General features: G+C 38.1%; 1 protein-coding gene across 18 annotated transcripts in view; it reads left to right on the top strand.

Moving 5' to 3' along the window:
- Window positions 1-27292, top strand: part of LOC134227627 (capping protein inhibiting regulator of actin dynamics) — a 477592-nt gene that overhangs the window by 417000 nt on the left and 33300 nt on the right. For 12 of the 18 annotated variants that reach the window (XR_009983712.1, XM_062709251.1, XM_062709254.1 and 9 more), the window contains 5 exons: window positions 7712-8105; window positions 8172-8302; window positions 10899-11063; window positions 14687-14812; window positions 15857-16336. Coding sequence is in view for 17 of the 18 variants with exons in the window: in XM_062709251.1 (XP_062565235.1) it covers window positions 7712-8105; window positions 8172-8302; window positions 10899-11063; window positions 14687-14812; window positions 15857-16336 (1296 nt within the window). In the remaining variant the exon portion in view is untranslated. The remainder of the gene's footprint in view (window positions 1-7711; window positions 8106-8171; window positions 8303-10898; window positions 11064-14686; window positions 14813-15856; window positions 16337-27292) is intronic. The other 6 variants (XM_062709249.1, XM_062709258.1, XM_062709244.1 and 3 more) reach the window with 5 other exon arrangements.

Consider the following 27292-nt stretch of genomic DNA (forward strand, 5'->3'; position numbering starts at 1 on the left):
GGCTGCGGCATCCCAGATGACTCTAACTTTACCGGGTTTATTGGGGTTTAGAACGACCCCTAAAGGCAAATACCACACCCGACGAGGATCACTATTAGTAGGTTCTTCTACTGTCAATTCATGCGCATATCCTTTGTGCTGATAATCAACTATTTGCTGTTTGACATTGGCGTACAATTCAGGGATTTTAGACAGCCGTCTTTCCAAACATTTAAGGCGATGCTCAGCCATAACCCGACTGTCGGGATATTCCACGAAGTCATATCTCTACAGAAGACCAATCTGAAACTTTCCAGATGGTGTGCGGATGATGGTTTTCTCCATGATTTCACGAGCACGTCGATCGTCTTCTGTTTCAATTTCTGGTGAGACCGAAACACCAATACTCTCTACCGAAAAGAACTCTTTAACCTTGTCGTGGAGTTCATCATCGGATGCACGAGCGCAGATATGTAGGAGCCTTGGAGATGAACTATCTGGTCCTTCCACATTTCCGTAAATCGTCCAGCCAAGCCTTGTTTTGGCTGCGATTGGTTCGAACTTCTTCCCCTCTTTCTTCTTCAGTGTGACTAACATGTTAGCGTTGTCCACTCCTATCAAAATACGCGGCACCGTACTCCCATAGCTTGCCACGGGAAGCCCTCGCAGATGTTCGTACTTATTAGCCAACTCATCATACGACAACGATTGAGGTGGCAAATCGAGCTTCTCCACTGTTCGCACATTCTCCAAACTGTATTTGCGTTCACTGTAAACTCCGGATACTTCCATTTGCAAGAGTTGAGAGCTCGTTTCAGTTCTTGTTATTCCGCTGGTCCATTGGAGACGAAGTGTTTCAACCTCGCCAATAGCGCCAAGTTCTTCGGCTAGTTCCTGTTCTACCAAAGTATAGGAAAACCCATCGTCGAGAAACGCTAGCGTGCGAACTGACGTCCCGTTCACGTGAATTGTTACCGGAATGATCCGGAAAAGGGTTGGACGAGAAAGATGACGGTGAACACCGACCCAGTGATCTTTGGATGATCCTTGCCAAGCGACGTTGATTCTTGTTTCTCCGAGTGCAACCGCTCGTGGTGACGCAATTCACATCCATTTAATCCACATATCGTTGCTTTGCACGGCCATTTGCCATGACCGATCAAGCAGCGCCTGCAGAGATTTGCCTGATGCACTAATTTCCAGCGTTCTTCGATGGTTGCTTTTAGAAAACCGCTGCAATCCTTCACCTTGTGACCTTCCTTCTTACAAATCGGGCAAGGTTTAGAATTGTATGTAGCCTTTGTGTAATCTGAGCTGATTCTCTTTCGCTCTTGATTGCGCTTTTCTGTATCCTCCGTGGAATGAGCGTTCAGAAAACCTTTCTCTTTTCCCTTTGGTTTTTCCGATTTTCTCGCGGGATCGGAACCTACAGTAACTTTAGTAGCAGCAAAAACGATCGTTGACATGTAATCACCAAATGCTCTCAGGTCTACGACTGCCAGATGACGCAGATGCAATGCCCAATCCAGCTTCAAGTTTGTAGGTCGACTTATCGACCAATTCCTGAAGTAGAGTAGGATTCGACAGGTGAGCCTCCATACCCATGGACTGTAGATGGCTGCAGAGATTTTGAACGACGAGACCAAAACTGATAAGTGTTTCAAGCTTGTCCGCCTTTGGGCTGTGTAGATTGTACCTTGTTCAGAAGGCACCGTACAATGAGCTCCGGTTGTCCAAATAGAGTTTGTAGTGTCGTCATTATCTGCGGCACCGACGATGGAAGAATAAGATGGCAATGGACTGCTTCCCGTGCGTTGCCCTTCAGGCAACGTTGTAACCGCATCAAATTCTCTCCTTCGGTATAACCGCACATATCAGTCGAATTGTAGTAACTACTAGCGAAGAGTGGCCATTCTGTAGGATCACCCGTGAACACCGGCAGGTCCTTCGGAACAACGTGCCTTGCTGCGATTTGCTGAAAAGTCGGTCTATATACATGTATTGGAGGGTGCAACGCTGGTTGAACGGCTGTTGCTGCCGTCCCGCACTGCTGCGAACCGGAACCCACTGGAGCCCACTGAAACCCGCTTTGATTTGAAACTGCTGGATTCACTGTCGTTTGGATATTAGCACCCATCGCGGATGCTTGTTGCACTGCACCTGAACCATTGATCGTTAGCGGAACACTGTTGACGTTTGGATCACTTGCTGTTCTCTTGACAATCGCCGGTGTAGTTATAGGATGCAAATTACTAGGAACACTCATTACGCGTTGGTTTATAGAGGAACCTACCAGCACCGATTGGGCAGTTGCCTACTGAATCCGAAACGTTTCTAACTAATGACTGAGACGGGTGACAGCTTTGGCCAGACTGCGCGTATATACCATTAACTACGTTCAAGTGTTCGATATTAGGTCTAGTACGTTCGCCGCTACAGGCAATAAAACTGGGATCTGATCGATTCAATTCTAGAGGAGCAATATTGAATGACATACCTGGGTTTAGCATCTTACTACTAGATAATGTTACCGTCGGATTCGAATGACTAGTCTGAACGGCAGTAGAACTTAAATATCGATCTGATTGTTGTTGACCGATACCTCCTTTCTGATGACAGTCCTCAGCGTGCGATCGTTGACGATTCGAAGAACTGATTCCTTGTGCAGCGGTCTCGTAAGGCGGTGAAAAGACCATGTTCATGGACGTGAACAGTTTATTTTTGCTGATTGTAGGAGGAGAAATCTGCAGAGGCGTCAAGTCAATCATCAGAGATGAATTAACTGCTGCCGACGCTTTGGATGGCTTCGAAGGAATCTGCCAGATGGACGCTGTTGGCGCGATAGAAGATACAGTTGCAGCTGGAAGTCCACTAAGCGTATCGACTTGGGATGTGTTCACGATGTGTTGGCTGGTATCTCTGTTCTCGGCAGACGTTCGTTTGGGTATGCTTCCAGTTTTTGACGAGCGAACGGTGGGAACCCCTGTTCCGGTACCGGAGGCCATAGTCAGCTTTTCCTGTTCCTCGACCCAATGCTGAACTGTGCTTCGAACACTTCGGACACTGCGTTGACTTCGAACGCTCCGATTGTCGTCTTCTTCTTCAAGCCCTGCTTGCAATATTTCGAATTTTTTATCGATGTACTGCTTCTCTAACTCTAACTTTTCTCCCATCGCCTTCCTTTTCCGTTCCTGCTCTTGCTCCATGGCTTTCTTCTGCAGAACTTCTTCTTCTTGTTGTCGTTCCATTAGCAACCTTTCGTGCAGTGCCTTTTCCTCGGCCAATCTTTGTAGTGCGAGTTCCCGCTTGGCGGCACGTACACTAGACGATGCAGATCTAGCCGAACTTGATCTCGCCGGCCCAGGGGGAGTGCATGTCACGCAGACAAACGAGTTGTTCTGTACGCTCTCGTCCACTCCGGCACATGAGAAGTGGATCCAACTTTCATAGCCGTCGCATTGGACCATCCACTTGTCGGCGCTATTCGGTTGCGTGGACAATCATGATGATCTTCGTCATCTGATAGTCTTCGAACTACACTTTGTCGTCGATTCGATGATGCCATCGCAGAGTAAAATTTTGCCGTACAGTGTAAAATTCTAAAACCTCGGTGGTAGAATTGAGGTTAGAATTCTTAAAGTTTGTTGTGGCCAGTTAACGACACGGGCTTTCGGACGTTCTATCTAGCAACTCGGTTTATGTGCTGGAGTATGCTTTAAGCTGTAATTTAGCCTGATTGAGTGTTTCTGTAGTTATAATACGTAATCGTCTACTTACAATTCTAAGTCCTTTTATTTATAAACTTGTCCTTGTCAACCTGGTAATGTTTCGTTACACTAACAATCGTCGTATGTGTCCTGTATAACACAAATTTCATGTTATTTATTACACCTACATGTATTTCTTTGTCGTGTACTTACAACGTATGATTGCGTTTTTTAAATAAATTGTGTAATCCAAATAATTCACTGTATTTAATTTTATTCTTCACGTGTCTTACTAATCCAATGTTCTTTGTTATAATTTATTATTGTTTTCGTCTCATTTCCCTCAAGTCTATTTCTGTGTCACGCATGTCAATGTCAATTGTCAACCGTCATCTTGACGCTTCTACCCTGGTGGTGATGTTGAGCTCAGCCTGGCTAGGTATCAGTGTTGCCAAAGTGATTCCGATCTGCAACACTAATTATGCAAATAATGTGTTTTTTTATCATAAAGATTGTATATCCAAACTTTAAGGAAAATAAAAAAAAACAAAATTTAAAACCTTGAAAAAAAAAACTGATTTCCGGGAGATCTGCTCACATACAAGAAGAATAATTTGTAAAATTCTTAATTACTGCAGTCCATTCTTGCCTGACGAACTTGGCTATACAACAAATTTCTTTGAGAGGAACCAGTTTCACTTGTGAATCAAAAGGATTTGAAAGCAGACTATTATTACTGCGGAGTAACTTACTGTTAGAGTTTTTAAAAATTATAAAATGTGAAGAATGTTTGGTTTTTCTTGTTTGGTTGTCACTTCAAGAAATACTTGTGGGGAATTTTTTGTTGCAACTTTAACATATTTTTTATTTTGAAAAATCTCAAGCATAATCTGGAACTGTTGGCAGAATTTATTGTCTATTCTAATCTAGGTATTCCGTTTCAGATATAAGAAGCTTGAATAATTTATTTGGCCCATTGTCATGATATATATTATTATAAATAAAAGATGATTTTCTAATAAAATCTGCTAATATGATATTTTTAGTGTCAGTATCTCCAACCGGGAAAAATCGGGAATCTGAAATTGATTTTGAATGGACACCAACTATGGCCAAACGACGTTCAAGTTATATTGAAGGCGATTATCTCCCCAATATCAGTGCTCAAAGAAAAATTTACACAATTTCGGAAATAATAAACGTAATTAATGTTGTTATAATATTGTGGTATTGGTATATATAATATTAGGGGCCCTCCTTAGCCGTGCGGTAAGACGCGCGGCTGCAAAGCAAGACCATGCTGAGGGTGGCTGGGTTCGATTCCCGGTGCCGGTCTAGGCAATTTTCGGATTGGAAATTGTCTCAACTTCCCTGGGCATAAAAGTATCATCGTGTTAGCCTCATGAAATACGAATGCAAAAATGGTAATCTGGCTTAGAAACCTCGCAGTTAATAACTGTGGAAGTGCTTAATGAACACTAAGCTGCGAGGCGGCTTTGTCCCAGTGTGGGGATGTAATGCCAATAAGAAGAAGAAGAATATTGTGGTATGAAAGTAAACTGGTCAAAAATACGTTTTTATCGCATTATCTATTTATAACACACACAGGGATGGGATCGATAGCATATCCAAATAATCAATTAATAAAAACTCGTTAGCGAGTGAGAATTGTTCGAAAATTTTATCTCGTTTACCGTTACTTTTTGAAAAGCATAACATCAAAACACAATGTTAAACATCATAGTGAACTTCATTATTGAAATTAAATTGGTTTTGGTAAGGTTTACATTAGGATGATAATTTGAAATGTTATCGCTAATGACAACCCGCCCATTCTTTACACCTGAGAGGTTATAAATTGATAATTCCAGAAGATCGAATGATGGGATAAATTGCAATGCAATTTTGAAGTCAAGTTTTTGTGGTAAGAATTTGGTTAAAATATAAATATGGGTTTTTGAGATATTTCAATTTTTTAATTTGAATATCGAAAATTAATTTACTCGAAAACACATTCGACCTTTTCATAAATTACTCGAGGGTCGAAGTTTTCTTAAATTAGTTTAAAATAATCTATTTCCAATACCGAAAATATGTGACAAGTTTCAAGTGGAATTCGTCTATATCAATCGTGTCCATATCTCATTTTGCTATCTAATCAATATTTGATATTATTGAGCTATTTTTGTCTGCTCGGGTATTTCTTCACCTGCAGGATACACATGCACCGATTTCTGGTGATCCTTTGTTTGCCGGCTTCACATTGATTCTCTCGTTGCAGAGACGGAAGGTGCTTTTTAACCCTTTGGCTATCAGCTGACGAATATTCGGATGTAAATCCGGTGGGTCGCTTTCTACCAACAAGACAGGTGGGCCTCCTTTCGCTCTGGTTGTAGTTCCTGTTTCTCTTTTCACTTTTTATTCGGGGTTGGCATCGATGAATCCACGTTATTTGACAACAGGAAGCTTTCCCAGTGCGTTTCGGACCTTTCCATCGACTGCGTCGATCACCGAGTCTCCCATGATAAATAAATAAATAACACACGACCGTGTTGCTGTTTCGAACTGCAAAGTAGACTTATTGCGGGAGTAGCATTATCTATATATGATCCTATAATGTGTACCCGCATGGTTCAAAACACTTGTGGCTGAGTACAATTTTAAGAAATTAATCAGAGAACACCGGCTAATGTGTTTGCGGGTCGCTAGCGCATGCCGCACCATATCATATGAGGCGGTGTGCGTCATTTCTGGGATGATGTCGATAGACATACATACTCCCGGAGGGAAATGTGGAGTGTTTCAACGATAAGGACTCGGTGTAAGTCCAACGTATCAAGAGAGCTGCTTCGCTGCTGAAATGGCAAAGAGCAAGGGAATCTGCAGTCAAAGGTCGCTGGACCCACAGACTGATTTCCGATGCGTCGTGCAGATCACATTACACAGGTGTTGTCTGAACACGACTGTTTGAAAAAGTGCTTGCATAGGTTCTGGTTTGCAGAATCTGTGGAGTGCCCGGAACGCGTAGGCGTAGTAGAATCGGCGGAACATGTGATGTTGAACGAAATGACATGTTGCTTGTCAGCGGCATGGACATGCCCCCGGACACTGAAAGATTGTTTCGGGATGAGAATATCGGGAATGTGGTGAATACGGAAGCCCAGAAGATCGGGTCGAAGCTGCGGAGGCGTCACGAACAAACCAACAGCTGCAGTAGAGGCTATTTTGATGCTATGACCACTTAGCTCATGGGGTCATGTCGCGATCATTGCGTTTCATGCACGTTGGTTGTTGCCGAGATGCTCTTCGCCTGCGTAAGTTAGTGATAGAGACCGTTAAGTCCCTTTCATGTCTTGAGATTGACTGGTGGTGAGGTTACCACCTAGAAGTCGTTGTAATGTGTTTTATAATTTTTTCTGCGTTAACATAAGTGTGAACCTTCTCCATTGTTCCCCTCTAATGTATCTCTAATTGTGGGCCGGGGGATACGGACTAGTTAAAGGGTTTTGGTTTTACTTATGAGCGTGTCGTTGAGTCGGAGGGCCCTTTTTAAGTATGTACTTTATCAACACTTCCTTTCCCTACCAAGTTTCGGTGAAGATAGGCGTGGCCAGAAGTAGTAATCTACATGCTTTTGTGATTTTTGCCTAGAAATTAAGGCCCACACCCACCTTGATTTTTTAAAGCAATCTGAATAGAGATTTCAAAAGAAAAACATGAGTATAACTAGTGTCCAATCTACGAAGTAAACTGTGCTATGCTAAAATTATGTTCTTTGAATGTTGTACCATTGAAACGATTACATAACTCTAGTTCAGTAAATGCAACTAGAATGCAATGCAAGTAATAGTAACAGGTTAAAATTAACTTAAAATGTGTATGTAGACGTATAACATTGTAGAAACTAACAAATACTCCATTAACATCTTTGAAGTGTTCATGTTGTTTTATGATAATCAGAAAGCAAATATTGTATGCTCGATATAATCTCTCACATAATCCGCGCTTCTCTTCCCATCCTACAGACCTGCAAAAAGAACGCGAGGAGCGGATAAAGCAGATCAAAGAACGCCAGAATGAGGAACGGCAGCGAAAGCTAGAGGAAATCAAGGCACAAGCACTGGCCACGCAGAAATACCGGGAACAGAAAGAAGAGGAACGGCGCCGTCGAATGGAGGACCTTAGGCGGCGGGAAAACGACCGGCGCTCACAGGCCGAGGAGCGACGGCGTGCGATACAGGAAGCGGACAACGAACGGCGACAGTACATCCTGCAACGGAACCAGGAACGGGACCAGAGAATGGAAAGCAAACGGCGCAACGAGCGCAGCTCGATACAGTTCGCCTTTGGGTCGTCGACGCCACGGATGATCGACACCACCGACAGCGGCATGTGCAGCTCGTTCTGGGCAAACCGGAGGTTAGTGTGGTCTAGATTTCAAAAATACATGATATTCGAATAACAATTTGTTTCGCACATTTTTAGAGCGACATCTATCACGAATGTGGCATACACGGGGGCACCACTGACGCGTCGCAGTTCCGAACGGGAACTGACCGATGGCAGTTCCAAGAAACGTGCTACCTCCGCTAGTGGTTTAGACCGATCGACCGACGGTAGGTTGTTTTTACTTGTTCTAGCGTTTTTTGTTTAGCCAAAAAGAATGTGTGCCTGCCGCGGCAGAATTCCCAGTAATTCGTTGTCGTCGTCAACTTTCCCCCGTTGTCGTCTTTCCTGAGCTGAAGGTGTGCGCGCGCGGCATTGAGTATTGAACGGGACTCCCTGCCTTTCGTCCGAATGTATTGCGTGTCTTCCCACACGATGCTACTACGCCGTTTTTGTTTTTGGTTTATCATCTAGTCGTTACTAGATTCACTTATTTTTGTAAAATTTAGTTTGCTTATTGTTTGTTTTAGATTTTGATTTGTTAGTAAGATACACCACCGTTACCCGTTTATTACTGTGATAATTCCGTTTGCTTAGTTTTGATAATTTTTATCAGTAGTAATTGTTGATTCCATCGTTGTTTAGGCCCGTAGGATTAAGTTCAACAAAGTTTCTATCTTAGGATTTTTTTAGCATCAGAAGAGGTTGGTAAATAAAAATTCTACAACACAAACACATTTGCTTTTCTAGAATAATAGTACTTATGAATTTTGAAAACTTCAATTGAGCTCAAAGTTTACTATTATAGTAGAATAAATAGACATAACTCTTTTTCCGGCAATACTTGTCGGTTCCTTAAATTTTACATCAAAATATCGGTTGAACAAGTCTCCAATCAATTAGATTTCGGAATTGATTTTCCAACGATGTTAACTTTAAACGGAATGCTCATTGAGTTTCAAACAAATTTTTGATGGATTTCAAATGAAATAATTCGATTCTTACGGTGTTGAAGACCAGCTTAAAGATCTAAATAAAGTAAAACAAATGGATTCCTAAGTGAACCCAAATGGATTTCATTCTAAATTAATTCCGCAAAGAATCACTAAACAGATACAGAACTTAATTTGTAAGCGTTTAGGAGTTCCTGCCATATTTTTGAAAAATTAAGGCATTTTTTATGTAAAATATTGAAGAAGCCGACAAAAAATCAGAACTTTTCTTACAGACTCAGCAGAATCTTTTTTGATGATTCAAATGAATCAGTGTTAGGGATGTAATATATTTCTTTTTTAACAATTCAACAAAGTGTGCCTTTCAGATTGCAGCCGCCTTGTGACCGAGAAAGAAAATGGATTTTCTGAAAGGTCTCAATGATTTTACATAATAATTCTTTAACAGAATCTATTTAGTTGAAATTTAGAAATCCCGGAATCCAAAATAGCTCTTGAATGGAATAGCTTATTAACTTAACTCGGAGTCCTGGATGAGCTCTGAACAAGTACCAGTGTTAAAAACTGTCATAAAGTGTTATGGAACGAATTTGATAATAACTTTTTTTCAGAAGTACAAATCAGAATTTATTATGAGAGCGAAAATTAAAAAATGTCACGACATTAATGTTATTTTTCACTAATTTGGCCGGAGGAGAAAGATTTCGGATGAATCACATTCACATTGCGACTGAATTTTCAAAAGATTTTTTCCTTAATTAGGGTGCTTTTTCTATTTAACATGTAGTTCCAAGTTCAAAAAACTTATGAATTTAAATCCAAATGAGTTATTTTTTTCAATTTTTGCCAATAGCTCAAGGGAATTTGTGCTGGAATGGAAAAGATTATTGTATTAGGTATAAAAACAATTTGCATTGGACTTTCAGCTGAATTACTATCGTGAACTATCAATAATTTTTAATATTCAGCAGCTTCCGAGAAATGAAAATGGTATTAATTTTTTAACAATGTAAACAAAATTATCCAAGAGTTCTTTTCGGCATATTTTTAGATGTTTCCTACAAATTTTTTCGTAGAACTTGCCGGCCAGGATTTCTCTCCTTATTAGAATTGAGTTTTACTTGAGTTAAGTTGAGTTGAATGAGTTTTTAGAAAATAAATGTGTTTGCGTTTTTTTACCAACTTTAGCTACCAGTTTAGAGTCACCAAAACAATATTTGTTATATAATAAACTGTAAGAAGTAGGTCTGTAAAGAGTACATTTTGAATGGAATCTAATTAGTGTTAGTTAGACAAATCGATCTGCATTAGCTACCGAATGAGTTAAGTTACGTTAGATTCCATTTGTTCTAATCCAGGCCCCCTTAGTCGTATCATCCAATATAGCCCAGTTCGTTAACAATAACCTTTTTACGCATCATTCAATGTAACGATCTAAGACTGCATTGTACCTCCCTTCGTTCCATGGCTCGTAAATTTCTGCCTTACAAAAGTGTTAACCTTTACCAGCGAAAAACTGAAACCCCTTTCTCACAAATTGGCTTTTTCTACTTTTCTACATCTTTCTCTCTTTCTCTTTCCCCGAATCCATCTTCGACACCACAAATCTGTGCTAATAAAAAAACCAACCGTGTAATTAACCGGTTCCACAAACGGAAATAAAACCTCACCAACACACTGAACACACCCCAACAATCGGTGGCACTCGATCGTACGCAACATTCGTGCTCACGCGTGCGCGTGTGCCTCCCCTCGGTAACTCGTTTGCACCTCACAATTGGCACTTGGCTCGCGGCGCGCGGATCTTGCACCACATCACACCGTCAACGACGACACGGCACACCACACCCCGCGCGTGTTCACATCCCGGCAGACATGCGACGGATGTCCAGCTCCATGTACGAGGTGTTCAACTGGGCCAGCACCAGCGAGTGCCCGAAGAAGTTGACCCTCTCGCTGGCCGGCTCCAGTATCAACATCGACGAGCCCCCGTCCAAGGCGGAACGAGCGGCTGCGGCGGCGGCCGCCATGAGAAAGGGTACACTGAATGACACTACTGCAATGGGGGACAAGCCGCCAAAGTCGGCTTGTACTTCCACCTGTTTTTTTTGCGATTGTGTTCTTCTTTCATATGCTACTCTACTACTGCAACCACCCATGAAGCAACTATTGTTTTTGTGTTATTTGTTTTCGAACACACACAAAGTTTTCGTTCTTTAAACCTTCATTTTTACTAATTCTGTTTTTGACCTTGTTGGTTGCAACTTTTTGGCATTTCCTTGTAAATTTTTCAATATATCCATTCATTTGTTTTTGCTGAATGTGGTTTGTACGATTTTTGTCTTTTAATTTTGTCAAACAGAGAGCCTATCGTGCGCTCGTGGTGTGCTCAGAAATGTCTATCGGCTGGAATGGAATGGCGTCCGTCTTGTTGTGTTAAATACGCTGTCTTCGCTTCATTTTTTCTTTATCTGCATTTTCATTTTTGTCTGACAAAGCTTTACTGCATACTGGCCGCCAATAATATTTGCTTTTCAGTTGTTTAGCTTTCGTTTATTTTCTGTTGTCATGTGTGTGATCCTTTCTCTTACTTCTTTCTCAATCTGTATTTGTTTTTCGAATATTTTCTCTATTTCCTGCGTACAAATTTGCTTATATACAAGTTTTTGTTTGTTTTTACTATTTTCTTTTTTTTTATATGAGATAAATTTATTGCCGAATTTGCAGGTAGTCAATGAAAATATGTATACTAAACGATAGAAAATGGTTCATATAATAATTCAAATAAGAAGTACTAGAATAAATGATTTTAAATTCATAGTCCAAATAATTCACGTACAAATACTTTGAAACATATTGTTTAAAATAAAACAGGGTCATAAATCTTTTTTTGATTCTAAAATAGAATCTCTTATTAAAATATGATTTTATACATCTTCAACTATCTTCAATAATTTATAAACTACAGTGAGCTTTCATTAGCTCGATGTTCTGTACCTCGATATTTTCCCTTACTCGATGAAATTCAAAGTCCCTTGAATCTAGCATTCTACGTTCCCTCTGTAAGCCGATACCTCCCTTACTCGATATTCTCCAAGTCGAAATAATTTTCCAATGCATTTTCACCTCGCTGTCAGAAACAGTTCATATGCATTATATAAACGGTGTCGGGCTATTTGGCCGAATGCTGTTAGTGGGAAGTAATGAAGAGATGAACCGGTAAAGGGCCGAAAATCGCTTAGTTAAAGATATATACAAAAAGAAGTAAGAAGTGAGAAGTGGCAAGCGTGAAGTTAGAAGTGAGAAGGGAGAAGTGTGTAGTGAGGATTACAAGTGGGAAGTAAAAAGTGGAAAGTTGAAAATGAAAAGTGAGAAGTAAGAAGTGAAAGGTGACAAGTGATAAGTGAAAATTGAGAAGTAAGAAGTGCAAAGTTAGAAGTGAAAAGTGAGTAGTGAGAAGTGAATTGCGTGAAGTGAGAAGCGCGAAGCGAGAAGTGAGGAATAAGAAGTACGGAGTGAGAAGAAAGAAGTGAGATGTGAAAAGTGAGAAGTATGAAATGAGAAATGAAAAGTGAGAAATGAGAAGTAAAAAGTGAAGAGTAAGAAGCGAAGTGAGAAGCGCGAAGTAAAAAGTGTGAAGTAAGAAGTGAAAAGTGAAAAGTGAGAAATGAGAGAGGAAAACTGCGAAGTGAGAAGTAAAAAGTGAGGAGTAAGAAGCGAAGTGGGAAGCGCGAAATGAGAAGTGAGTAATGAGAAGTGCGAAGTAAAAAGTGTGAAGTATGAAGTGAAAAGTGAGAAGTAAGAAATGAGAAGTGAAAAGTGAGAATTGATAAAGGAGAAGTGAGAAGTGAATAATGGGAAGTGAGAAGTGAGAAACAAAAAGTAAGGAGTAGGAAGTGAGAAGTAAGAAGTGATAAGTGAGAAGTAAGAAACGAGAGGTGAAAAGTAAGAAATGAGAAAAGAAAAGAGTGAAATAAGAAGTGAGTAGTAAGAAATAAGAAGTGACCAGTGAGATGTGCGAAGAAGTTAGAAAGTTTTCCGCTTATTTCATCTTCATTACTCTTGAAATCAGACCAAACTTTTCCTGAGTTTAGTGCTAAGTCAACTTAGAAAAGTAGCCCTTACTACAATGGTGGAAACTCTTACTAAAACACATGCAAAACTATTTCAAATTTACACAGGGAATTTTTTGGAATTTCAACGAATTTCACTTTTCCGAATTTTCACTTTTCCGTTATTCCGAATTTCCACGGATTTTTTTCCAAATTTCCACTTACTTATGGATCCTGTACACCCCCGGTGGTGCAAAGGGCCGACTATAAAGATCTCCATCCTGAGCGTCGCTTTAACCTGTCGCTTTAATCACTTTAACCTGTTGCCAGGTTAGATTTTGGTCGACTTCTTTTATTTCTTTATTGAGGCTTCGCCGCCATGAGCCTCTGGGTCTGCCTCTGCTGCGATGTCCCGCTGGGTTCCAGTCTAATGCTTGCTTACAGATTTCGTTTCCGCCCCTACGTAGAGTGTGGCCGATCCTGCCCCACTTCCACTGGAACTTTTTTTTTTTTTTTAATTTTCACGAGATATTTTTCCGCATTTCGACGGGAAATTATTTTAAATTTTTACGGGAAACTATTTCGGGATTTTTTTTTGCATTTTCGTGGGAAACTATTCCGAGCTTTTTCTGGAAAAATAATTCAAATCTCCACGGGAAATTATTAATTTTTCACGGAAAATTGTTTAGAAATTCCTCGAAAAATTATTTCGAATATCCACGAGAAGTTGTTTAATTAAGCCACGGGAGTTCAATCCGATTCCTAAATAACAATATATTTCCGCTGGATAATTGACTCATTTGCGTGATCATCCAACGTTTCATCCTATGCTTTCATAACGACTTTGAACTAGAAAAAGAGATTAATTTCAATGTGTTGCTAAATGGGATAATTTTAAAGAAATAATACAATTAATTATTCTAGTACTTCAAATATATGAACATATAACATTTTCTTACAACTTCGAGAAATCCTTCGCATGTATTCCGTCCTCTGCGGTAGTTACTCTCGTGGGCATGTGTATGTAGTGTCCAACACATAACTCGTTCATGAACGCTCGTGATTTCCGCTCACCATCGTCCACTCACCGTATCCTCTTTTGAATATCTCGTTCCCGGTTCCTCATAAACCACGCCCTTTTTGTTTGAACAGTTTCCTACCATAACGAACCGATTGTCGTTTGCTTTCGTAACATTCCACTAAGATTCCCCATACAAACCAAATCAAAACATAACTCAAGCTTTTTGTCTGTTGCCATTTTTGTTTGGAAAATTTTACTCCTAACAAATTTGATGAGTTCCGTTTGTTTTGCTCTTAGAAATTCAACCGATTTTTTTTTCTCAATTTTTCTTTTTCTTCAAAGCAGTTCAAAATTCGAATAAATACATTTTTCTTCTTTTTTCTCTTCTCTTTTTTCCCGTCGTCGACGCCCAAAACAAATCGAATCAATCCAATAATCATTATCTGATCAAAACAAAACATGAAACCCCAAATGAATTACCACACAAACACATGCGCGACTTTGCTGTTTCTCCACTGTCCCTTCTTCTTCCGAACCGAAACCGAAACCGAACGAACGGTCCACGGCGAATGTCTGTCACGCACACAGACGATTCAGCTGACATGAGCTACCAGCGTACCGTCAATCGTCGCAAAACCGATCTTATGCCCACCATTCCTAGTCCTCGCGATAGCTCTAGATCATCTCTCGGCACTCACACCCCCAGAACACCAGGTAGTATTCTTCGTTTATTTGTTTCACATGCATATTTTAACTACTTTCAGTCCCGCATTACCGAATTTTTGTTTGTTTTGAACTTTTAACTCATAACCCCGTGACCCCCTCCCCGATTGGCTAACAAAAAAAAAATCGAAAGATTGTAATCATTCATTCGCATACTTACATAAGATTTCAGATCCGCAGAATCGTTTTAACAATTATCGCCAAACGAAGACTCATTTCGTAGAAATAGCAGATATTTACTTTATTACATTATTACTTTAGACCTTATCTACATTTTTATTTTTAATCGTTGTGTCAATGTTGTTTTTGCTGAAAGTTATAGTTCGTAGTGTGTTGTCTGTGTTCGTTAAACTTGTTTAGTGCGCTGTACGCATGAATGTTATTGTCTTTTGAATAAGTTATTTTTAGTTATGTCCCGTACTCTACTACCTTCTCTAATAAGCGTTCTTCAAATGGTACAAGGAATAATATAGCCAGAACCTGAATTCCTTTAATTCAATCTTCCTTAACTTTAAAAGGAATCCAACTATAATTAAGAGTTATTTTGAAATCAAGTCCATAGGCCTCACGCTGAAACTGCTGCGATTATGAAGGAATACCACTGGGATTCAACTCGCTAGGATTCAGCAGGAGTGAATTCATTAGTGATTTACATACAAAAAAAAGATTGTGTATCCCTGGGATTCAGAATCCGATGTTCGAATGAAAGCAACAGAATCTCATTCGAATAGTATCTATTTGGAATTTATATTTTTCCTGATTGTATGATCCCTTGAAGCATTTGAAGAGTTAGCTAAAGTTTAGTACCACCCTTATCTTATTCCTTACCCAGTAGTAGTTACCCATCCCTTCGATACCAATGCATGAAATACAGCCGAAAATATCTCACGTTCTTGATTTCTGATCTTCTTTTTGCATCGTGATTTGGTTTGACTGCGAAAAACTCGCGCGCTTGCTCTGCATAACCTCAAAAACGACCGAAACACAAACCTTCGAACACGCGAAACACACTCCATTACACACGCACCTGCGCAGGTCGAGCCTTCTCGATGACACGCCTGGACCAGCTGGCACAGCCACGTCGCCGCAACGGCGAACACATCAGTGCAATCATCGAACGCGAACGCCGCCAGGCCCACGAGCTGGAGAACCTGACCCGGCTGTCCCTGTCCTCGTCCCGGGCGTCCCCAACGGCGGACGGCGGCGCCAGTAGTAAGCGCATGTCCCGCAGCATGTCCCAGCTGGCCAGTCCGTCCTCGTCCAAGTACCGACACCCATCGCAGGAGTCCCCGCACTCGGCCGGGCGCCCCGGTCGGAAATCTTCCTTCAACTCATCGCTGGGCGACTCGATGATGATGGGTGCCGGTCGGCTGGACACCTCCAAGAGCATGTCCCAGCTCAACACGGCCGGGCGGGTTTCGCGGCTTACCAAGACCGAAAGACTGCGCCAGCAGGTCCGCGAGCAGCTGAACGGATCGGCGTCCACCGGCGCTTCGTCTTCTACGACCGCAACAGGTGCGAGATTTTGTAAAACATCCAAAAGGTTGCCGCCCTTTCTGGGGCGGAGCTGAACTCTTTGGCTAGAGGGTTTATATAGTGGATTTCTTCTTGAGTAAATAATCTTTGGTTGAGCGTCAGTAACACACCCCCCTTCCTAGTAACAGTGGAGAGCGGAGTTCGCTAACACGTGGCTAGATGATAAGTCGGTATCACACATAGACGAACGTTCGCAGAAATTCGGTGTGTGGAATCTTTCTCTCACGATATCGGTAGAGTAATACCATTCGGTCGAATACTAAATTTCAGTATAGTGGTAGTGACTTCTACTTCATCCGACCAAAGAAACTTTCCCGAGATGGAGAAAGCATGAGGCAACGCGGTGGTCCAACATAACACATTTTGGAAACTCTTTATGGTGGTTTGGAAATTTCCATCTCAATATGTACAGCATAATTAGATTGTAATAATGAAAGTCGAGTATCATTTTTAGTTGTCTTGTTTTGATAGTGTCATAAGTAATGTACTTTGAGTAGCAGAAACATTCAATTTCTATTCTTCTGATCTGTAACTATGTTTGTCTTATTAGGGTTCTCTGAAATGCCTCACTTTGTAAATACACATATGAAGGTGTTTATATATACTTGAGTAGTATGAAAATAATAAAAAGTAGAGTAGAATTAGGATATTTTTATGCCGCCTTAAACTTGTTTCCTGCTTTTGTTTTCTGCTGGGGTAAGGTTTTGATAATAATTTTAAAACGGGTATCGGATTTTCCTAACAGTTTAGAATGCTTGGTGATTTTATGTATCATGTATGGTAATTGGGTCCATTTGCAAATTACGTAACGCTTTAGGAGTTGAAGGGGGTTGAACATTGTCTAATTTAGCGTTACGTAGTTTACAAATACTTACACTCATTAGTGTATACAAATGGTGAAGGTATAAAAGGGCAACAAAAACTAATAAAAATAAGTTGCATTTTTTTATAATAAATGTTTTTCATCGAACTTTTGGAACAATATACACCCGATTCTTTTTTTACACGGGGGATGCGTTCCGTGTAAAAAAAATTTCGAAATCCGTGTAAAAAAAGTTTTATGATTTCTCGACGAATCATGCAAAATGGAGGAACTTTGCAAAAATTTTGTATGGGATTTTTTTTACACGGCCGTGTAAAAAAATCCGTGTAAAAACAGAATCGAGTGTAATAAATGTTATCGAACTTCCAACAGCCAAAAAACGTCCATGAGTACTCCTACAAATTTTTATAATGAGATGATATTGATTGTACATAATACGCCCACACATCCCGTTTCATCGAAAATACAGTAATATTCCGATTTTATCACCCCCTTGGAGAATTTTGGGGTGATAAAACAGGGTATGTGACAAAATCAGAAAACAAATTATTTCCAATTTTTTAAGTCATTCTTCAAATATGAATAATTTTATGCATTGGAAAAGCAAAATGCGTGATTTTTAAAGTTATTTCTTGTCGAAATTACTTACAGAATCTTTCCCAGGTACTCCTTCTTGACTTCTTATTATAAACTACAGGCGGTGAATGTTACTTCACGAAAATTAATATTGTTTGCGGTATTATTTACGGAGATTAAAAGAATGACTAAAATTTTCAAATTTTCTGGCCATCAAATTTAGACTGTCGTAAAAATAATCATAACTATGGCAATTTTTATCCGATTTACAGTCTATTGTAATTAATCACTTCAGTATTATATTAATGAAAAGATGGTGAATTATCATCTTCCCGTGTTCTATTATCAGGTCACATGAATACCACAATGTGGTTCCTATTGAGCGATTCCAAGCAACAGCATCAAAATTTAAGAAAAATTTTAATTCATGATTTTCTATTGAGTTGAAACTTTGCACAGTTTTTCAATTTCATCTAAATCGTCATTTTTCGATATCAAATCTTCATATTGAGTCACGACTAACTTTTCAAAAGGGTGTATGTGAAAATGGTTCAAAAATATTTAAATAGCTGCACAGCAAAAACGGAATGTGCGTTTGTTATGATTTTTTCAGCAAAGTTAGACAACTAAATGGTGATTCTTAAGAAAATGCGCACAGTAAAAAAAAATTTTTTGCCTTTAAAAATATCATTTTTGTCACAAAACTCAAATATCTCAAAACCCTATCTTTTTCGAACGTAATTTTTTAGGGAAAACGGTCCATTATATTAGCTATCTACCATAAAAATTTGGTGATGGTAAACTAATAAACAAAAAAGTTATGACATTTCAAACATTTCACAATTTTCACATATAGTAAACAAAAAAAATTTCCGTGTATTTTTTTTCAAGAATCGCAGTTTGATGCTGATTTTATTGTTAAGGGCCTTGCGTGAGTTAAACAAGTTGTTTGTATGATATTCCATATTTATGTATTCATCGATATTATGTATATTATATGTATAAATATTATATGTATAAATAAATAAAAATGAATTAATATTATCCTAAGTATTAAATTAAATGTGGCAGTTACACAATGTTGTTATAGAAACTCTAAGAGTTTTGGGTTTGAATTTTGGTATGGGTTATGATATCATGAAAACAGTTTATTAATACTTATTTTTATTTATTTTATTCAAATTTTTAAAATATCGAACACTTTTGAATTATTATCAGCACAGTTTGAGTATAGTTTTGCTTTAATTTTATTTTCCGACAATGGAATGAAACAGTGAAATTTTTGGGTTCCTTGGATCGTTTTCGCGTTATTAAATTGCTCGCTGAGCTCTGAAGCCTTTATTTCGTACTCTTCAGTAGTAGTACAACAAAATGATAATTTGGTTAAATCTTTTCTTTTCTACGATTTGCCCAATCAAAAGTTCTTTCGCAGTTTTAATTGGATGCTCACGTTCTTTGGCTAAACTTGCTCTTGTGGCCATGCGCTTTATTGTTCCTCCAATAGCATCACAAGGACCTTTGCCATGTGATGTAGCAAAAATGCCATTCTGCATCAATTCCGTACATTGATTTAAATTGACATAGGCTCGAAAAATTCTTACGATTTTTGTACTGCGACGCTGCTCCATCAGACATGAAATATATCTTTTGACTTCTTTATGCTTATCAACGCGTAAAAAGTTAATCATTTTTTCAATGAACAAGTTTACGGATACTGAATCGTGTCTTAAATCTTCGGAAATTATAATAAAACTTAAGTGTTCAATTTGCGTACTTCCATTAAAATAAATAACGAATGGATGAATTGTAGCTTGTTGTACGTTCCAGTGATGGGACTGCACTTCATCTTGCAATACAAAGCTGTAATTTTCAGAAAAATCACAAATGACTAAAAATTCACCATTTTGTAATGTATTTTTCGTATTTTTTAAAAAGCTGGATTGTTCTGTTTTAATGAAATCGTGAGGATTAAACTTTCTAATTTCAAGCAAAAATATGACACAAACTCATCTACAGGTTTTACAATAGTTTCTATGTCACACCTATCCGTGGTCACCCATTGCTCAAATGATAACTGATCAATATATTTTTCTTCAAACTCAGCGAATAAAGTATTTTCCAATGATGAAGAATCTGGACAATCTGAACAAGATCGTAGATAGCAATTTGATGTTGTATTTTCACACAAAAGACTACCAGTTAACATTTTAATATCCTTTGTTAAATTGATTCTTTTCAAACTATGTAAAATAAGATTAATATTCTCATGGGTTGTGCACACACACATTATGTGTTCCTGAATTGGAAAGAAGCTTACATTGCCTTGGCCGAAGGCTTGCAAATGAGGAAAAACCTATTTTAATATTATCGTGAATTTCCTTGAAGCGTGTGTACGCTTCTTTCAAAGTCGTCATCATTAATCGTTTTTGGATTGCTTGACGCTTTCCATCTTTTTTACTGATACATAATCTTTTTGACCAGGCATAGCTCGACTTACTTCATCATCTTCAAAATATTGAACTACTATTTCTTTTGTCTCATCTGTTAATGCAGTACTAGACCTAGTATTTTTGGTTGAAAGACAGTTATTCTTCAATTGTTTTGCCTCTTTTAATGTATTTCTATTGGTTTTGAACTCATCAATGGCATCCTGAATAGACCACGAACTTGGCAGCATCGACAAAATCAATAATTTTTCTTTCCTTGTCGTGGCTGCATTCGAGAACCTTTCCTTCATATTTATAATTACCTCATCGTAGTCTGTATTTTCCACATCATCAGGTCCTAATTTGAAGCGGTTTCTTCGTACAGCTTCGTTTATTTCACGGTATTTTTTCTCCGGGTAATAAACGTAGTCCATCTTACTCCATTTAATCGGAGTCACTTTTATCCCAGCTATGCCCTCGTTAAAGCGTTCGATGTTGACCTTTTGGATACACTCATCTTCCGATTGATTTGTTGAAACAGATTTCGCTGATGGTACGGTGGCAAGGCTCTCAGCACTTAATACTTCTGGTAATTCCTCAGTTGTTGTCGATACATCTGGCAATTCCTCAGTTGCTGTCGTTTTCGAACTTCCTGCGCTCTGCTCAACCGATGATATACAGATTGCTCTTTTGTCAACGTTTAGACGGCAGGACGTGCAAATGCGTAAATTTGTATTCAATGTGGACATTGGAGCATAACCAGTCGCTTTCAGTTTATCTATGGTGCTTTCGGTGAGATTTCGTAACTCTTTTGAACACTTTTTCCATCAAACGGCCTACAACAGTTGAGAAAGCGGCTACTCATGTTGTTCGTAATATTTCAATAAACAAAATCACTTTTAAGTTTTTACTGACTAGTTTGGTGTCATTTGTTTGACTGAAGAAAAAATTACTATAAGATCTTTAACAACCTTAGTAGTAGTAATTTTTTGCTTTTTCGTGAGCATTGTCATGGTATGTACCTATCATGCATTTGTTGTTGTTGAAGATACCCGTTTCCTCCCGATCATAAAGTCTATTCTCTAAGAGGTATATTTTTTGCAGGTAAACTATAGACGTACACGTGTATATAAATCTTTGATTTTGCAGCTTTTGTCTTAAAAATAACATTTCTGATATGTTTCTATCAACGTTATTATTAACAGGTTTCAACACTATTAAAAGAATTTTTCGCCAGTCACGTGCAATGAAAATTATGACACTATCAATACTTTTGATCACAACACTGGATCGTGTCTAAGTTTCTTATAGATGCTATGAATAATTAAATCAAAATATCATGAAAACAACTTGTTTAAATCACGTCCCTTAACAATAAAATCTGCATCAAACTGCAATTTTCGAAATAACTTACACAGAAAATTTTTTTTTTTACTAAATGTGAAAATTGTGAAATGTTTGAAATGTCATAACTTTTTTGTTTATTAGTTTACCATCACCAAATTTTATGATAGATAGCTAATATAATGGACCGTTTTCCCTAAAAAATTACGTTCGAAAAAAGATAGGGTTTTGAGATATTTGAGTTTTGTGACAAAATGATATTTTTAAAGGCAAAAATTTTTTTTTTACTGTGCACATTTTCTTAAGAATCACCATTTAGTTGTCTAACTTTGCTGAAAAAATCATAACAATCGAACATTCCGTTTTTGCTGTGCAGCTTTTTAAATATTTTTGAACCATTTTCACATACACCCTTTTGAAAAGTTAGTCGTGACTCAATATGAAGATTTGATATCGAAAAATGACGATTTAGATGAAATTGAAAAACTGTGCAGAGTTTCAAATATTTTCGAAATGGTCGCTCAGGATCGACTGACATGCCCCCGTGGAATGCCTCTATTGCATCCGCATTATGGTCTCCATTTCAATCGTGGTCCGAAATCAATTATCAGCCTTAATTTGGTTATTTTTTTGGGGGAATTCTGAAGATCAAAGCATCGCTTTTTTAATTAATTTTTGAAATCAATTTTGTTTTGACACGGTGAAAGGTCGTTTTACCCTATTCAGGGCTTGGATGAATGAAGCAATGAAGATGAGGACCGATGCTTCAGCACCAGGAAGGTAGCTTCATGAGAGAACAGTTTCAAGGTGCTTGGTGAAGAATGCTTCCTCGTTCCACTGCTGTACGAAACAGATGAAGAGTGAAATCAAACACCCGCTAGTGCAGGGAATATTTTTAACTCTCTTGCCTCACTTATACTGAGTTGCGCATTTCAGTTGGAATGAATGTGTGAAAGAGAGGTATATGATACATTATCTCTCTTTCTCGCTAATACGGTTTTGTATTCACACAACACTCACTCGCATCTGAAACACTGCCGATAAACGAAGGAACCATCCTCATTTCACACTGCTCTACTGAACGATGCCTCCTCGGCACTACCCGGCTTGTGAAGATGCCACGTTCAAAAATCCCCACTTTCAATGTATAGGGTAAGACAGTATAATATGCCCCCCCTAAGGCAAAACCTTGATAACTTTTTAGTTTTAATCGCAATTTATGCAAACTTTGTGTTATTTGGTAGTGCAAGAAGTCGCAAATGCATTGCCCGTGACTAGTCATATAAAAATATTACAGATAACACGTAATAATGCTTTTTTGGAAAGTCGTGAAAAAATGGATTTCAAAAAGTGCCTGGGCAATACGCCCCACCTTAGCCAAAGACGTTCCATAGCCCTTCATTAGTATTTTAACAATCCCATAATAAAAAGGTTACAAATCCTTATGTGTTTGACATTAAAAAACCAACATAAGTCCATTTAATCAGGTTTTAATTACATTTTAATAATTTCCATATAATTTGGAAGCAACTTCTGCAAGCTCGCCGCGCTTGTGTCGTGTTGGTAAGGGCATATCGTCCTGCCTACACTGGGGCGTTTTGGCCAGTAAAACATATTTTCGAAAATCGTTACGTTTTTGAAATTGAAACCATTTTTATATCATATTAACCACTGAGAAAAGTTATTTTGTTGCCCAACTGAGTGTTGCCGTGCAAGTTTTGCGGACAGTATGCTAGCGTCGCTCCAGAATGTTGAGCAAACAAACATGAAAAGTTACATCAAAACTGTCACTTTTTGTATTTTGCTATTATTTTCATTATGTAAAACAAAAATACTTACACATTCACATAGTACGATGGTTTTGCAAACATGTATTGGTACCCACTGATTTTGACCCTTAGTTAGTTATAGTTTTCTAGAAATCAAAGGAGGGCGTTTTGGCCAGGTGGGGCGCATTATACCGTCTTACCCTAAAACTGTTTTGTATTTGCCTCTTCCCTTGTTCGTGCAGCCAGCAGCACATCGTCGAGCGCATACATCAATCGGTGCACCTAAAGTAAAACCTCACTGTGGGCTAAAAACGAAGCATTCGTTTGTTTTTGAACGAATATTTCAAGGCCTGCTATATGAATAAAAAAAATTTTCCCGGAAATTCTCAGTTTTTCTCAGACAGTAATAAGACACTAATAACACACTAAATTTATCAGAAGAGTGTTGAAAGCTTTAATTTCTGATTCTTTTCTCTCCTGAGTTATGGCGCTCCTGAGTTATGACAAGTATTGTGAAAAACCGAATTTGAAAAGGGACTCTAGCGAATTCCAAATCTGCAGGAAGATCTCTTCTAAATTTTTACGAGTTCTGCTTTCGGAATGTCTGTACTCATTCTAGTTAGACTTTTCGAAATACTGGTTTCGCATACGTGTCTTGAACACATTTGTGCATTTTTACATCGATGAAAAAGAAATCTGAAAGAAGTTACGAACAAACAACTGCGGCGGAAAAATTCTCTCTCCAGTGCTGGAATAGTTTGGCGCCAAGTGGAACACATCAAATGTATCAGTGGAAAAAAAATTAAGTTGAAAAAAGGAAGTGAGCTTAATTTTGTATTAGTATGTAGATACGTAAAAAAATCTAAAACTTATTGATTTTTAGTCTTTTTAAAAGATTTATTAAAACTTGTATAACCCTCGCTACTTTCTTTTCTTTCGCCAGCGTACGTACGTTAGATATAATATTCTCTTCCTTCAATGCTGCTTTTATTAAGGAATCGGTGGAAATTTGTGTCGATTGGCATTTACTAAACTGCCAACTTGGTCAACCAGCTCTCACAAAATTGGGCCAACCTACCCAAATGCAGCTTTTCGAGAACAATTTACAAACACTTAGGTAAAATTACCCTGGAAACTGTATAGAATTTTCCAGTGAACCATGTTTTTGGAAATCGGATGTAAATTGATGTTTCCTACCAATATCAGTATAGAATATCGCCACTGTGCCTTTTCGCAAAACCTACTTTAGGGTGGCTCAAAAAACACTTTTACTAATTTTTTGATGGGCCGCCCTTTTATTCGGTTCTATTTGATGCCCTGATGCTCTGGACAAAATTTCAGCCAAATCGGTCAACGTTTGGGCGGTGCTAAACTCGTTGGAAGTTTATATGGAAAAATGTATGCAGAAACATCCAAAAACAGCGATTTGCAGTTGGACGGCGCAATTTACAATCTAGAATCATGATACTCATTCAGTTCTTGTAGAATTAAATACAGAATGTTATGCTGAAAACCGCGAGAAGATTAGAGTTTATTAGACAAAGATATTCGCATTTTACTGGAGTGTTGAAGGGGTGAATTTATTTCTTTTCAATGGTAAAAGAAACGAAATTTGCTCAAACCCCACTTCAGAGAAATGCTAATAACTTAGCCGAGCAAACTCTAATCTTCTCGCGGTTTTTTGCATAACATTCTGTATTAAATTCTTTAAGATCTGAATGAGTATCATGATTCATCGGAACATTGTTTGGAAATTTCAGGAAAATTTTTCTTCTAATGGTAATTGAGAGTTTTCTCAAATTTTCCCAAACCAAATATTAAAAATTTTCCTCGAAAATTCTTTAAAATTTTACATTTAATGTATATTTGAGTTTTTCTTTCAAATTTACATGGATTTTTTTTTTAATTTCTTGCACATTTCTTCCACGATTTTTTTTTTTTCAAACTTGCACGGAAAATTCTTTATAATTTTTACGAAATTCTCCAGAAATTCCACGTGAATATTTTTCGAATCTTCACAGAAAATTGTTCCGAATTCTCCCGGGATTTTTTTCCAAGGAGAATTTTTACAGAAAATTGTTTCGAATTTCCATTGGATATTCCGGAAAATTCCTCCGATTTTTTTTCAGGAATTTATTTCTAAATTTTCATTGATAACTTTTCCGAATGCCCACGGAAAAGTGTTCTGACTTTCTATGAGATTTTTCTGAGAGTTTCAAGAAAATTCTTTTGTATTTCCACGAAGATTCTTCCGAATTTTCCACAGTAAAGAATTCCAAATTTCCAAAAAAAAAACTTCCAATTTTCCGCGGAATTTTTACTCTTTCTACTTATTTTTCCTAATTTCTATTCTCCCGACTTTCCACGAAAAACTCTTTCGAATTTTCTCGAAAAATTCTTCCGAATTTTCCCGAAAAAATCTTCCGAATATTCCCGAAAAATTCTTCTTATTAAAGTTTTATGAAAATTTCTTCCGAATCTCCATCGAAAGTTTTTCGAAATTTTTCTCGTAAAATTCTTTTAAATTCTCACGGAAAATTCTTGCAAACTTCTACCCGATTTTGTCACTTCAGATTTTGTCAACCCCCGACATTACCGTGATGTGCCCTAATTTCGCGCGCGCCCTAACTTCGCGCATTATAAAATCATTTATTTCAGTCAGAATTGAAAAATCTGGAGGATTACAAAATATCGTTGTTGTTGAATGTTTTTCACGAAAAAAATTGAAAAACAAACTTGGTTTAGTACACCAAATAAAATTATTTCAATTTGGTCCTCCCATCGATCGCCATATTTGTTTGTGCTTAGCACAGCGACGAAGAACATGACCCAAGTAAACAAATGATTTTACTGTACAAAACTGGCTACTTTCTGGAAATATTTGTATCCATTATGCTCTGTTGGATATGTTTATTCGTCATTACTATTGAAAAGTGTGAAATTTTATGTATTTTGTGTTTATTTAGACTTTCGCTTTGTGTGCGAAATTAGGTATATGAGAGTAATTATGGTGCCTAATTTCGTTTATTGTTGTTGCGTAGTTTCATTTGCAACATTCTAATGAAACATAAATAGAACCCGAAGAGTTCATTCCCATACGCTTTTTATCTAATTTTCAGGCGGACATCGACTAATGTTGACTTGAAAAATCTTATAGATCAGTGCCTGCAATAGCTATCAAATTCGATGTGTTAAATGATGCTAAACTTAAGATAAAACTACAGCAGCTTTTTGATAATGTATATATAATATTGAAGATGTGTTGCATAAAACACATATTTGAAGATGTCCTATGTAAGAGATAGCGGAACTTAAGACTTTCTTTCAAGGCGTCTGGAAAATTCAAACTTTTTTATACACTAGCTAATTTAGCAGGGGCAGTAAAGATTGCTCATACAATGCCTTTTTTCTTAAAATATGGTTTATATTTCAGAAGAAAACGATATTTTAGGAATTATGACTTGTGTCAACGTCAATTTAAATTTATGAAGTAAAATCTAAGCAAAGCTCCACCACCCACGGTCGAAATATAGGTACATACCATTTCGACTAAAGAATGGGTCACTGACGGCTGTCTGATACCGTTATCTGTATATTTAGAACAATGGATGCATGCTTCTATTGGTCAATTGATTATATTTCAACAAACCAATAACGATATTCAATTCCAAACATGAGCGAAGTTAGGAACACTTTTGCGCGAAATTAGGAACTACTCTTTTCTCTTGCGCGAAATAAAGAACATACAACGGTCTCAGATTCATACCCCAATTTTTTTTTTAAATAGCGTCAAAATTTGCAAGTAACATTTTTTTGAGAACCTAGAATCCTTCTACTACGTGATGCAGTAGCAAATGTTTCCAAATGGCCATTACATGTTTTTTAATGAACATTTTAACTTTGTCAGTTCTTAAGTGCGCGAAATTAGGGTACTTCACGGTATCACGTTTTCGACCCGATTTCAACACGTCCCGATTTAGTCACGTTTTCGACCTGA

This window comes from Armigeres subalbatus, chromosome 3 (assembly GCF_024139115.2).
Source record: "Armigeres subalbatus isolate Guangzhou_Male chromosome 3, GZ_Asu_2, whole genome shotgun sequence".
NCBI lineage: Eukaryota > Metazoa > Arthropoda > Insecta > Diptera > Culicidae > Armigeres > Armigeres subalbatus.